The sequence below is a fragment of the Glandiceps talaboti genome, chromosome 3, assembly GCF_964340395.1.
Source record: "Glandiceps talaboti chromosome 3, keGlaTala1.1, whole genome shotgun sequence".
NCBI classification, from domain to species: Eukaryota; Metazoa; Hemichordata; class Enteropneusta; family Spengelidae; genus Glandiceps; species Glandiceps talaboti.
The window spans coordinates 13,074,592-13,090,691 of NC_135551.1; the positions used below are offsets into that span (position 1 = coordinate 13,074,592).

At 36.1% G+C, this 16,100-nt stretch overlaps 1 protein-coding gene across 1 annotated transcript; it reads right to left on the reverse strand.

The window, feature by feature from the left end:
* Window positions 1–2,650: 2,650 nt before the first annotated feature.
* Window positions 2,651–6,034, reverse strand: LOC144433057 (prostaglandin E2 receptor EP2 subtype-like). Its single transcript, XM_078121369.1, has 2 exons — window positions 5,240–6,034; window positions 2,651–2,803 (listed from the first exon to the last, which is right to left on the reverse strand). The coding sequence occupies exons 1-2, from the start codon at window positions 6,032–6,034 to the stop codon at window positions 2,651–2,653; spliced, it is 948 nt and encodes a 315-aa protein (XP_077977495.1).
* Between the last annotated feature and the right edge of the window lie 10,066 nt (window positions 6,035–16,100).

The window sequence follows — 16,100 nt, forward strand, 5'->3', positions numbered from 1 at the left end:
AAAATCATAAAAAATTGAAAATGGCACAGATCAACTTGGCATGAACAAATCTGAATAGCCTCCCCCCCTAGGGAACATGCACACCAAATATCGAAGTATTCTGGCCGTTACTTTCAGAGAAGATAGTGAAAATATAAAAGTTTGACGGACACCTATGATTCACCTATACACTCTATACTCTATACAACCTATACCTAAAGCTACGCTTTCAGCTTTCGCTGACAGCGGAGCTAAAAATATCAATGCATTCTATCAATGGCAGGTCGACAGCTTAGAGGTGGCATCCTGGCGATAATAGGTTTCCAAGGTAAAGTCTAATAGTTTACAGAGCGCTATTGCATAAAACCAAACTTAAGTAAATAAGTAAGTAAGCAAGCAAGTAACTACATATACGTACGATACTTAAGCAAGCAAGTAGGTAGGTATGCACGTAATTAAGTAAGTAAGCAAGTAAGTACATGTACGCATGGTACGTAAGTAAGTTAGTAAATTAGTAGTCAAATGGAAGTAAGTCGAGTCAGTCGTATCTCACCACACAAACGCTCGTGCATGTCTCTAATACACCAGGATCGTTCTTGGTCCGATAGCCGGAAATAATCACCATAATCACTGGAATCTTCTATTCTTATTATTTATAGTCTTGGACAACAGTGAAATCATACGATTCTAAATTTAATGTATCATGTCATATTAAAACTTGCTGACGCTTCAATCACACCTTGTACAAACTCGCCAAAATTGTGTAAGTTTAGACCCAATTCCTAAATATACGATATTTTCAATCGTTACGGTAACACAAGTAAATTCCATTGATGTTTAATTTCGTTTGAAATAAAACGCTTTATCCATGAAATTCTCAAACGCTTTGTAAAGGGCAAACATTATTTGTGGTTATTGTACACCGTTGTATTGTACAAAATGTTGCATTTTTACTTTCAACGTTTGGGATAATGACTCATTAATATGTCCAAGTTTTTTTTGCCGGAAGTTAAATTTGGGTTTGCTACATGTATGTAATTTCTCTTGTTGTTATCTTGCCATTTTAGTGATTGGTTTTTGATAGGAATCTATAGTAAGTCTCCTTTTAAACAGGAATCTATAGTTAGTCTTCTTTTTACAGGAAATTGTTCTTCCCTGACAGAAGTATTCTAGGCACGAAAAACGAAATCCGTGATCTTAAATGAATACGGTTAGCCAGCCATATCCCGTAGGTGAATCCGTAATATATCTTTAAAAAAGAGAAGGAATGATGGAATAATTCCTCAATCTAGAACCCAACGCTATATGTCACGTGTGCTTCTATTTCATTTACAGTAAAACACGTGTTTCAAAATGGACAGAAAATCATCATGATTAAAAACAAAAAAATATTGAGTCGAATGAATCATACCTCATAGTCCTTTGAGTCTGAGCATGCTCAGTCTGGATTGCAAGTTCCAATTAGATGAATCGTATTATAAAAGTAGACTATGAATGAGCATAGCCTTTTAAATTTCAGTCTGCTATGTCTGCTTTTTTGAAAGAATCCACGGTCTTCTTCTTCTTCTTCTTCATCATCATCATCATCATCATCATCATCATCATCATCATCATCATCATCATCATAAAAATTTATATAGCGCCAAATTCCAAAAAGTCAAATTGTTCAAAGGCGCTAGATGGTGTTCAATTTACACAGAATGCTCGCATAAACATGTGATGTTTCAGTCGTTTTTTTGAAGATTTCCAGGCTTGTGGACTGGCGTATATCCTGTGGTAGGTCATTCCAAAGCTTTGGAGCACAGATTGTAAAGGCGCGACCGCCATAGGTTTTGTTGTTAAATGTACGCTGGACTAACAGGTTTTTTTTTTTAGCTGATCGACGGGGGCGTTGTGGTTTATATTCCTCGATCGATTCTGAGATATATCCTGGGGCTTTATTGTTTTGAGCTTTGTAAGTCAGGAGAAGGATCTTAAATTCAATCTTGAAGTGGACAGGCAAACAATGTAGGTCACGGAGAGTGGGTGTGATATGAGTGAATTTCTTTGACCGAGTGACTATTCTGGCAGTAGTGTTCTGAGTACGTTGAAGCAGAGCTTCTCGTTTTCTATGTAATATTTAGCTTTTTAGTCAAAAGGTACAGGGCTGGGAATAAGCCTCAGTATAAAATTATATTTTTAAACAGTTCAAATAAGACAAGATACATTCACTGAAAATTGTTTAATTACTTATAAAAAAGACATGGTTGGATATGTTAATTAGTGGTGAATATTATCTGTAGGTAGTGTTGTAAATCTTGAGCAAAAGCTAGGTTTTGGATCTGTCACCATGATGTTAAAACTATAGTAGTTGTAACTGGAGTATACATTTTCGATCAGACAACCACGAACCATTCGCTGAAAATTGTTAAAATACCAATAATTAGACAATGTACATGTTAATCAGTGGATATTTGTTTCCTATTCCGTCACTACAATATGGTATTACCAGTTCTCGTTTGAGTAGAATTCCCATCATGTAACATCATCTCCGCATTTTATTTTTATATGCTTTTTTCTCTCGTACACAGCCAGATCTACATCATTGTTTCTAGATTATAGCGTTATTCTTTACTTATCCAACAGCGTTGTGTTTTTCTTCTTAAAGGTTGTCAGTAATTTTACGTACAGTTTAACGTGTTTCATTACGCACACAAAGGTCCTTGTCCAAGTCCGGTTCCTCCAACAATATAACATTTTTGGGGGTCAACACCAGTGTAACAAATGGATCGACCCCCTTTGTTAACGTTAATTCTTCATCAATGTTACTCTCTGATTTCCACACCTAACTGGTAGATCAGGTAACTATACTAGAATCACTCTCACATCTCAACTTTGTACTCAGAATCACTTGGACTTTAGGGAATTAGCTAGCAGACATCATACGGATTCATGTTCAAGCCAAAGTCTACACTAGGACCCTAGCATGCAAGGCACTTAGCATTCGTCTCCTAGCAAGTGCCCCCTTTGCTTCTTTGCTTCTGTTCTAAGTGTAAACTCCCTAATATTTTTATTTATGTCCAAATTTACAAAATGCATGTGTATGACCAAATAATAAATGCAAACCATAGTAAGGCTTGAGGAGGAGTTGTCATGCCCTAATGAATATTCCCAATAACATTGATGAATAATCAATATGAATTCTAGTTTTGTATGAAATGTAGACTGTCGTCGTACAGACTTAATTATACTCTTAGAATCTTGTGGTCTGAATTTCGTGTCCTTGAGAAAGTCTAATGACATATCATTCAAAGTAATGTAATCAAATATTGAAATCAAATATTGAATTTACCCTATTTCATAAATTGCTGGATAGAGGTGTACCTATTTTCATTGTCAGAATTCTACTTTATTGGTGTCGGCACCACAAATTTTGTATCAAATGGGGCTTCATTTCGACTGAGCGTTTTCCTATCAGTAAAGTCTTTTTATGGTAATCTAAGTAGTTCGCTCAGTTTATAGTCTCAATAGTCTTCTCAAAACATGTTGCTTTAAATATGGCATGCAGCATGACATTATTTTTAATCCTTAAAAGACTAAATGCCTGTCTGTTATGCAACCTAGATTTAATATTCGAACATTCCCCAGGAAAAGCTCAACAATACCGTGCTGTCATTTGTAAATAGCCTTTCGTATTTAGGTGTTATTTTCAATCGAGGGTGGTGGCAACGACGATATCAGATCAGCCGTAAAATCAGATTATTTTATGAGAAGGCCAACTCACGTATTACTTTTTGGAACTGCTCGTATTCTGTTAAATGCACTTTATTTCAAGTGTATTATTGGTCTCATATTTGGAGTGTCTATAAAAAATGTTTCAACGATGTTCACGTCGCATACAACAATGCATTTAGTCTGACATAACTTGGCATGTGAGTATTTTAACACGTTTGTACATAGTTATATCATGATTTTCGAGAGCAAGAAGCGCACGCTACACTCTAAATTTGCTTTTAGACTCAGAGAGAGTGAACATATTTTAATTACAACAATCATTATCAGATGTTGGGATTTTATAACATTAAATTTTGGGAAAGATTTTTGATGGATTGTTTGTGTATTGTAATGAGTCTGTTTGTGCTTTTTTGTGTTTTGGTGTATAAGCTGGTACTCCAAAAAATTATTATTATTTCTATATTATATTATTTGCTTATCACAAATATGGCTGCCATTTTGCTATACAGGGCAAGGTCACGGCAGTAACTGACTTGCATCATATGCCTCACATAGTCAAACCCAAGTCATGATTAAAATATCACTTGAAATGTTTCATTCAAAAGGTTATGAAGAGGACCAAAATTTGGCTATTTGATCTTGAAGAAGACTTTCAAAGTCAAAGGTCAAGGTCTTAAAAGAAATCTTACATGTGGTAATATACTTGAACGGAGTGACTACGTATTACACCTTCAAAGCACCAAATTAGGTATCAATGTTCCTAAGGACCGACTTATTGATTTTAGCTTAGGATCCTCTTGAATATTTGCATACATTTGCATAAATCAGTAAAATTCAAAATGGCCTCCATCAACCATGGAAAATCATATGTTTCAGCAAAATAACTTACTGAAAGGCACTGATTTTGGCATGAATCATGCTTAATTTCTATTTGTTGATTTAAGCACATTTATGTTAATATTTAGGGTTCTTTTCTTGGTCATTATCAAGAAATACATCAAACGAAACACTTTGTGCTCTTAATTCAGTATGGAATTTTGCAAATTAAGCTATTTCACAGAAATATGTGTTTGGTAGTGACCTTATTTTTCTGTTTTATGCAAATTTGTGTATGTTTTCAAATGGCTAAGTCTGTGATTAGGTCCTAGGGAACACTCATTCCAAATTTGGTGTCTTTAAGTAAATTATTTTTCTGTAACATAGAATTGTTCCAGGTTGATTGCGGCCATTTTGGAAATCACTATTTTTTGCAAATGTAATCAAATAATCAACAGGACGCCGAGACAAAAGTCAAGAGTAGGTGCCGAAGAACGTGAATATCAAATTTGGTTCCTTATTTCCAAGGAACATGGGATTTCTCAAGGGTGTTCGTGGCCATGTCTAATTTTACTGATGTATGCAAATTTACGTAAATATTCAAGTTAAAATCAATAAGTAGGTCCTTAGAAACACTCATGCCAAATTTTGTGTTTTTATCCGGTGTGTAACAATAATCTTTAAAACAGACGTTAATCCACTTGACTATAGGGGCTAAAATCTTACTTACCAGCCAAGGCAACCAACATATCGTGAATATTATTGCTATGACAACCATCATTTTGCCAAATCTTATCTGACGTAAATGGTCCAATGGCATTTGATGGTATTGACTCTCCTGGTTGCTTTGTTCTGCGTTGTTATGATTACTCCCTGTTGGTTGTGGTAGTTGGTACACTCTGTTTTGCATCACATAAAGTTCGTGTATTACCGCAATATTGCAGCAGACAGTGATAATCAGTATAGCTAGACCACACAATATATAGACGACAAAGTGTATCGATTCTCCAACACTTGCTTCCGGTACCCAGTAATACTTACAGAAACCTTCACCATTTTCAAAACCATGGTATGAACCGATCCCGAGAAACGGCAAACCAGTGATTATAGTTACCAACAAAATGACGATGACAACAGAGGCGATAGCAACCTTTCGGTTGACGTTGCGATGATAAAAGAATGGGTACTTGAATGCTAAGAAACGTTCGATCGACATTAACATCGCTATAAATCCCGATATGTATGGGAGGAAACCGTTGGTGAAAACATTCAAGTTACAATAAAAGGTAAAATTTAGCTTCTTGATGACTGAACTTAGGATTGCACGTAGTAAAAACAGTATCAATGACGTCAAGTCTACCCAAGCTAGGACTTTAAGGAAAAACAGCGGCATGAAGGAGGACGGCAAAGTATAGTTGGACAATAGATACACGATCATGATGTTTGCGAAGAGACCGATCAACAGTATAAGTATACTCTGTATTCTCATATCAAGCGGTAAACTGTTTGGGCGTTCTTCTCCCATGATGTCTGGCCTTTCAGTCGAATTAAAGATGTCCGAATGATTCGGGTTGCTAGTAAGTGATTCCATGTATCGAAGTTTAAACTGGGGACTCGCTTCAAAATTGGTAGATTTTGCTTGCCGTCTTTCCTGCGCTATGATGATCACATTGACGTTGTCAAACGATTTGTACCGGTTTTGCATCCCGTTGAACACATGTTGCTTCAAGGTCTATTCCCAGTCCGAGTTGATTCTGGACAGACTACGTACGTACACACATGTACGCAAGTTTACTATTGGTTGTTGTTTCTTTTTTGACACTTTTCCCGCCAATAACCGAATGCCGAGAAAAGGATTTGCATAAGGTTATCTTGTCAATCGTAAGATTATGTATTATGCTAAAGACATGTTTCAGTAACCTCGTTTCGAAAGTAGATGCAGTGCTTCGTGCAATGTAAAAAGACAGCAGGGTTTGGTGCATTGCTTTTGTACATTAGTGTGTAAAGATAGCAATGAGGCTCCGTAACATCTACGATATGCCGACTATATCATTTGCACCGTGTATACTCGACTGTTAGTGTTAGTATAGTGACGAAACATCAACCTGCAAGTACATCCGTAGTTTTGGACGAAGCTATTTTCAAACCAGGGGTGATATTGTGGTAACACACATGCGTTAAAAACGATCTCTGATATCATTACGATATGATATGAAGTAGCTATAGCATATAACCATCCTCTGAAGCCAAATAAGGGAGCCTTCAGTAATAAGGGGCGGGAGGGAGGTGGTGCTTATGGCATAGAGCTTCCATGTCCATTGATGAGCTAAAAAGTGGTTCGCTTTCAATTTCCATTCTCTACAACATTACCTTTTCAAATATTTCAAAAACATGTTTTTTACATCCGTCTCCCCCGTGTCAGTGATTAGAGCACAGGCGCTTCGAATTGGCCATATTTCTTAAATGATAGCTGCTGTTTTTTGTTTATTTTTTGAAATTCTTTTTACAAAAATTTTTTTTTAATTTTTTTTTTTACCTTTTTAAAAAAAAAATGTCTTTTCCCTACAAGGTGCCATGTAATAAAGTAATGATTTGAAATTCTGGAGTTTTTTTTCGAAACCAATTTTAAGTGATCTTTTGTTGGTTTTAATAAACCAGCTTTACTGTGACCACCTTATTAATTATTTATGAGTTTGTTCTACTGTGCGCCCTCAACCGGTGACCCTGCCTAGTCCTCCCTCACCTTGTAATAAGTAGTCTTTTTCATGGTGAGTGGGGACGAGGAAAGACCACCGCTTACAATTTGAATTTAAAAAAGAAAATAACCAGATGTATATGGGTGAAAGGTAATGTTCTGTTTGATAATACCGAACAAGGTAGTTTTTCAGCGGGTACTTCTGTGTACTGCCTGCGACCGCATTTGAATTTCCCGAATTTACTTCAGAAATGCTTGTAAGTGCATTACCTTCATTAGTTCCTGTAAGTAATCCACTAAATAGTGAAATGTCACGTGACCATGACTAGCTTGTGTTAGATTGTTTTTCTAAAAATCAAAACTGTAATATGTAGGAGTGAAGAATGTAGTTTTATGTAACCCAAATTATAAACATATCCACTTCTATGAAACGCATGCAGGGATTATTATTATTTTTTTTACCATAAGTAGTTATATAAGAAGGGATATAAGCAAACAACACATGTTCCAGTTGAAGCCAGTACTGTGTTGTTTCTATCATACACTCACTATATGAAGACTTTGAGTATCCCCAGGCGGTCAGAATCTTTCGTAAACCTGTCTCGTTTAGTTTTATGATAATGAAATGTAATAAAGCTTCAGTTTCGTGACATCTCCACAGTGAGCATCAATGTGCCACTGGTTCTTTCTTTCTTGACTTTTGGATCACTCATTAGATCAAATGCATGCGTACAGAGGAAGTCTTTATTTGATATTGGGTTTTGCATCCTCCATCCGTCTCATCAGTCGATCAGTTTTTATAAGTTCTACTCTCTGTGTCTCTGCCACTATGTCAGTCTGTCTACTCTCTGTGTCTCTGCCACTATGTCAGTCTGTCTGTCTGTCTGTCTGTCTGTCTGTCTGTCTGGCTTTTGCATCCTTCATCCGCCTCAGTCGATCTGTCTGTCTGTCTGTCTGTCTGTCTGTCTGTCTGTCTGTCTGTCTGTCTGTCTGTCTGTCTGTCTGTCTGTCTGTCTGCCTGTCTGTCTGTCTGTCTGTCTGGCTTTTGCATCCTTCATCCGCCTCAGTCGATCTGTCTGTCTGTCTGTATGTCTGTCTGTCTGTCTGTCTGTCTGTCTGTCTGTCTGTCTGTCTGTCTGTCTGTCTGTCTGGCTTTTGCATCCTTCATCCGCCTCAGTCGATCTGTCTGTCTGTCTGTCTGTCTGTCTGCCTCTCTGTTTGTTCCTCCATCTGTCCGAACGTTCGACTTCCTACTTAGTTTGTATAGAGATTTATGACGGAGGAGCTCTCTCTCTCTCTCTCTCTCTCTCTCTCCATCTCTCTCTCTCTCTCTCTCTCTCTCTCTCTCTCTCTCTCTCTCTCTCTCTCTCTCTCTCTCTCTCTCTCTCTCTCTCTCTCTCTCTCTCTCTATTTAGCTCCTCACTGCAACCATAGTCTTTAATAAGCATATCTTTATTGCCAGACCAGATTTAAACTGAATGCCTTCAGTAAAGACAGTCTTGTTTTTTTTGTTCCTACACATAATAATTGCTGGAATGCGAAAATCGTTGTTATAGTTACCATACGTCATATACCCCTCAATTGGCAAAAACGTGTGGTAAACTATAGGAAATCTGAAAGGACTTTCTTATATCAATCTCAGTATGTATTGAAACAGGAGTAATGGTTTTTGATATGAAATTATTCAAATTTACAGAGATACACTTACAGATATACATTTACCCATGCACGCAGAACAATCGGGTCAAATTAATGAAATTAACAATAAAATTATTGTTTCCGTGCATTTTCAATTACGGCTCCAACTATGTTTACTCAGCTTCCTTTTAATATTCTCTTGGTACTACACTTGAATCAGGCTTTTAAACGCAATCTTAAAACTCACCTTTTAGGCAACATTACCATGCGTGATTTTCGAGCAACGAAAACTATAATTGTATCATTTTTACCTCCCGTAAGGGTACGGGAGGTATCAAAAGGGGAATGTCTGTCTGTGTGTCTGTGTGTCTGTCTGTCTGTCTGTCTGTCTGTCCGTGTGTGTGTCTGTGTCATCATTTTCTAAACATCGGCTGGCTCAATTGTAATGAAATTTGGAATATATAATCTTTAGAGTAATAGCTAGATCTGATTAGGTTTTGAGCAGATCGGTTAGTGTTTGATTAGAGAAATTTGCATATTAATGAAATCAAATAATTAAGCAATATCTGAAGACTCCATACTTCAATTTCAATAAAAATTAGTATATTCATCAAACATAAGAAAATACATTTGTCCTATAAAATGTGTTCATGTACTTTAATAAGACAATATGAATTAACATAATTATGCTATATTAATTTGAGTAAACTCGGAAGGCTGCCCTCAGCGGCCGGTCGCTGTCAATGGTTTTACGATATTGCGTCTAGTCTGTTCGAGCACACCAAATCCGAAACATTTGGTGAGTATACAAACACTATATATTTTTAGATCTTCCCTTTGGCTCTAGTGTCTACATTTCAATTGAGTTATACCTTTACAAAGTTCAATTCCGTGAAAGAATGCAATGAAGACAAATGCATATGCATGAAGTGTAATATGACAAGATGGCGTCCATGCGACCATGATTCAATCATGTCGACTGTATATATTGTAGGTAGCGTTTGCTGTGATTTTGGGGCTTCTTCTTCTGTGTTTGTGACATTGAATTCGGCGTGAACCAAATCCTACAATTCCTACAATGTAAACGCAAATAGAAGCGATTAACATCTGAATTGCAAAGTTGAGTGGGTTTTCAGCTAAATTAAGCCTTACTTGGCATAAAATCGAACATACTCACTCTAACCCTAGTCCTGCTTGCATACGGAGTGAGTCGTCCCTTCCTTCCCTTCGTTGAGGGTCGTTCCGGTGAAGCATCTTCCTACACGGGCGAAGCGATAAATAAATACACCACATCGCTGGACTCATGTCACCATTTCATCTCACTCAAACTGAAACCTTTTTTTTCAGCTTCTTTACGGGATCGAACACGTTACATGAACTTACAGTTCACTACATGCACTTCGAAGATTCATTTGAGGTTAACCATGGTTCACACGTACACATCGTTCAGAAATAAAAATTATCATGTTGTATACCAAGTTCATAGTTCTCCTCAGCAACACAAATTTGTTTATACCATAGGTTTTTTTTAGGTTAATTTTAATAACTGGTGGTTCCCTTACGGGAGGCGCTCAGTTTACATCTGTTTGGGACGTAATTTCACGTTGTCGTTGCCATTTTTACCGCCCGTAAGGGTACGGGAGGTATTAAAAGGGGAATGTCTGTCTGTCTGTGTGTGTGTCTGTCTGTCTGTCTGTCTGTCTGTCTGTCTGTCTGTCTGTCTGTCTGTCTGTCTGTCTGTGTCATCATTTTCTTAAAAATCGGCTGGCTCAATTGTAATGAAATTTGGAATATGTAATCTTTGGTGTAATGGCTAGACCTGATTAGGTTTTGAGCCAGATCTGTTAATGTTTAATTAGAGAAATTTGCATATTAATGAAATCAAATAATTAAGCAATATCTTAAGACTGCATACTTCAATTTCAATATGATTTAGTACATTCGTTAAACATAACAACATACATTTGTCCTATAAAATGTGTTGATGTACCTTACAGTGTTAATGAATAATTTGCATAATTAATTATTTTCGGTAATTAGGCTATATCTTAAGAATACATACTTCAATTTCAATATAATTCAGTGCACACATTAACCATAACAATCGCATATGTCCTGTAAAGCTTGTTGATGTACCTTTCAGTGTTAATGAATAATTTGCATAGTAAACGATTCTTGGTAATTAGGCTATATCTTACGACTGCATACTTCAATTTCAATACAATTCAGTACATACATTAACCATAACAAATTGTGTATGTCCTATAGGGTTAGTTCTGTACCTTACAGTTTTAATGAATAATTTGCATACTTAATGATTTTAGGTAACTAGGTTGTATCAAATTTCGTATAATATGGTACATATATCAACCATAATAATACGCACCTGTCCTATGAAGTTTGTTGATACAACTTTTACCTTTAATGAGTACTTAGAATAATGAACGATATTCAGTAATTAAGCAGTATCATGCGCTCTTCAAATTCCGTATAATTTGGCACATACATTAACATAAGAAAGCACGCTTGTCCAAAAAACAAAGCATGTTACCATAGTTTTTTTAGTTTAATGAGTTATTAGTGATTCCCTAACGGGAGGTATTCAGTTTAAATCTGGTTGAGTATTGTAAAGATCACTGAGACGCAGTGTAGTACGTTTAAAAAAAAATTTATTATCATTAAAGAGATTATTATTTCCAAAAAAAAATATTTCGGACATCCAGTTCCTCTTTGTAACCTTACTCTAGTTTATTTATTTTATTATAGCAACGGCATCGTGTATATTAATGTTCAAATTCCGTTGATCCTGAATGGGAAATAGGAGATCTAAATTAGCTGCAGATACAGGTCATAAACTGTATCTAGTAACATTTGCTACCCATTGGTCCTCAACCCTTAAAAAAAAGTTGTGTGGTTCCGGTTACCCGACCCCACCTAGATTTTCACATCGCGCACAGCAACCAGAGAGAAAGTAATTTAAAATTCCCGTAAGTGACCTTATTTGGGGGTAAGTGTGCCGGTTCTTGATAGGGAAAATAATTGGCCGGGTAGAGCCATTAGAATACATTGGGAGGTAATTATAGGTATGTGCTATAAGTGATGCAGCAACCTGGTGTATCTGTGAGTGTGTATCCCTTGTTCTGCATCACCTATGGAACAAAACCTTTAGGAAGTTTGAAACCTAAATACTCATACCCAAATACCACGAATTGTATAAATGGCACAAACCCATCCTATCATATACTACTCACTACTGATGCTATCTGCGGATAAAATCGACCACTTATTAACAAAGCAAAGGCACAAAGTGATTGACCAATTTGTAGTGATTATATTTGGTTGCTTGATGAAATAAAATGTCCCAGTTGCAGCTAGTGCAGGTTGAACATTAATCTTAATATCGTTAACAATCGTCCATTATTAAAATCAAACTAATAAAAAAGAAGAGCTGTTATCAAAGGGAGTTACCAGCAATCTTATCTGGAATGTGAATTCCTTTGATTAATTGAAATTGACACATTTGTGGTAATTTCTTTCTCCTCCTTTACTGATAAAACAATTAGAATATCCATGGAATAATAAAAACAAGTATCAACCAGATTTAAACTGAATGCCTTCCATAAGGTTGATATTAAGTTTTTTGTTCCTACACATAATAATTGCTGGAATGCAACAACTTTGTTATAGTAGGCTATTAGTACATTATATACCCCTGAATTGGCAAAAAGGTGTGCCAAACTATAAGAAATCTGAAATGACTTTGTGATATCAATCTATTAAACGTAGTGGAAGAGGTGTAATGGCTTTTTGAAATGAAATTATTCAAATTTACAGGGATACGCATACAGACATACATACATTTACCCATGCATACAGAACAAATATATGGATTGCTATTGGTAGCGTTTGAACATAATAAATTTATGCTCTATATCTGTGATTTTTGAAGTCTCAGTAAAACATAATAAATTTATGCTCTATATCTGTGATTTTTGAAGTCTCAGTAAAAGTTAGTTGTCGTAAAAATTGTTCAAATGTCCGTTACCTATTCTCAGTACAAGAAAGCTTGACTCGACTTCATACCGCCTTCCCTGATCCCCTACATACGTGCGATATGTACACTAGTTTCCACAGCAAATAATAAACACAATTCAAACCGTCGTAACATCGCTAGTATGCAGAAAGTTTACATACTTTATGGTAAGCATGATACCGGTCTATACTTTGATTCTATACAACTCGTTTAGGGCGGCAATACCCTTTATGTAACATGCAGTTCAAGAATTTCGCGATGCACGCCACAATGAGGTGAATTTCCATGGCTCTCAAGTTCGTTTGGTTTCTCAAAATATAAAATTCAGATCTGGGCAGAAACATATCGATCGAAATACGTACCTTTTATACAAGCAACCCGAATACTTTGAACGGTTTATGAACAAAGCCAATCAATGTCTCGGAAAATTGGGGAAAATTTGACCCAATTAAACCACTGAGTAGTGACGAGTACACTGCCCAACATTGCTACACAGTAACAACATTTACTTATCTCATTGCATTGATGTGATAACATGTTAATAGGAATAAATGCACGCGTTCTGGCAGTAAACTCGCCCTTAGTATCGAAAGATTTATATTTAAAAAAAGAGAGAAGAATTTTAATTTTGATCAAAGAAGAGATGGTATAGATTTATCTTGGCGAATTCTCCAGCACGAATTTTCAGTAGAAAGCTGGTGATGTCACCTGGACGTTGAAGCTGACCTGGTTTGACCGACGATCTCCTCATGCATGCTTTCAGAAACAGAAATACGCGCGACTATCAAAAAAAGTAAAAACAAGATTTTCAATTTTGAAATAGTGAAGAGATGGTATGAAGTTATGTAGGCGAAATCTCCAGTATGATTGCCTGCAGATGCGATCGTACGGCCAACCACACATGTAATAATGGGAAGCTTTTATAGAAAGTTGTAGCATAGATCTCATCGATCATGGTAAAGAAGGCGTTTTTAAGGCCAAGAAAAAAGTCCTTTTCTGGTGAGTTTGCATCACTTAAATACCCCGCCTTGATCTTCTTTTTTCTCATGTTTGTCCAGCCAATGCAGACTCCAGATTCAAGGGAAAACAAAAATAACTCTCCCTACATTAATTGCCACTTCAGGGAAGGCAACTGCAGAAGTCATCATGAACAATTAAAAAAAAAATTGCATCGTCACACCACGTGTAATTACCGAAAAATGCCAATATCTTATTAAAACTGAAAGCTACATCGATAATAATTTCAAGACAGATGCGCTTAGGTATTGCAAATGTATGTAATAAATAATATCAAATTTGAAGCATGCATTCTTGATATATAGCCTAATTACCAAAAACCATTAATTACGCAAAACCATTAATATTCAAGGTATGTTTACCAAAACCTATTCGTTTCTTGCCATTACACTAAGGAAGATGTCTACCAAATTTCGTTCGAATTACCTGTATTTTGTTTTCATTCGTATATAGAGTCGGTGTGTCTGTACAGCTAAAATGATGTTGGTTTTGTGTTTCACTCATGGAACATGATATTTTTTACACACACACTCGGACAATTTCATATGCAAAGGAAACAATTACATAGACGCTATGCACAGTGAGGATGTAGAAGTAGTCAGGTTGATAGTCATGTTGATTATCAGTTAGAAAATCAATAATTGGAGCCATTAAAATGATCAGGTTCGGTTTCATTAGAAGCCTGTTTTATTGCATTATGAAAGAATAACATTGCTTATCAGTTTTCAATGTGATTGGGCAAAGGATCCTGCTACGTTCGGCGTGTCTCTGTTAATATGTTAGTCTAGAGTTGAAATATGTCTATCTTTGTGTGTGTGTGTGTGTCAAAAACGTAATGTCCCATCAGTGAAACATCAAACCCAAATCATTTTAGCTGTATCTACCAAAAATGTATGGACCAAGATAAACAGTCCATTTGTGACTCACAATCTTTCGACGAGTTTAGATAAACTCGACTGTAGAAGTAGGGATATATCAATACAGCAAAAAAAAAAACAAATACATGAATTATGGTGACTACAGAAAGTTATGGCATTCGGGTACTTATACCCATATTCTAATATGAACAAGCTTCTCATCTGATACATTCAAAGCAATCATGTACAAGCAGAAATACAACAATACTGAAGCAATAACTGAGAAATTACTTTGAAATGAAAACAAACAAACAATGTGTTTGCTTACAACTATATGCGTTCATGTCACATGGATATTAAAACATAGCAAACATGAATATGTTTGTTCAATAAATGCAACATAATACAACATATGTGGGGGAAAAATCGTTGTTCATTTAATTATAGTCAATTCTGGAAGATGGAAGGAAATGAAAGAAGTATTGTTGATTGTTCGGTTGGATGTATATGTATGTATGTATATATGTATGTATGTATGTATGCACGCATGCATGCATGCATGCATGCATGTATGTATGTATGTATGTATGTATGTATGTATGTATGTATGTATGTATGTATGTAAAGAAATGCATATGCCATAAGTTAGTCCGTATAAATAGATGTAAAATCCGACGTTTCGAATAAAAAAATTCTTTATCAAGCTATTATCGGCGAGCTTCAGACATGTTAGGTAAACACCCGAACATATCTGAATGTTATGGAACAGAACGACAACCGCGCGTGATTAACGGTTATACGTGTGAAAAGTTCTAATATTCACACGCACCAAATAGAACCCAATAGAACACGCCTGAAATTAAAAAAAAAACGATTAGACTTGAAATGATCTATTAATTCCAAGGGGTTCCAGCCTTCTAAGACGGACAATGATTTCCTCTTCCTTCAACCTCAATACTTTCTCATCACCAGAAACCTTACAAATTCCTGAAATAGACATATCTGATACACTGTGATCGTTGGTAATAAAATATGTATGTATGTATGTATGTATGTATGTATGTATGTATGTATGTATGTGTGTGTGTGTGTGTGTGTGTGTGTGTGCGCGTGCGTGCGTGCGTATGTATGTATGTATGTTTTTATGTATGTATGTATGTATGTATGTATGTATGCATGTATGTATGTATGTATGTATGTATATGTGTGTGTGTGTGTGTGCGTGACTCTTTAAATTCCACATATGACATTCAAAATTAATAGCAAATGTCGGCAATCTAAATCTTGAAGGTAATGAAGTTGGTTTAGTATCTGTTTCCATGGCGACAATTTACAGTGAAGTTAATGGCGT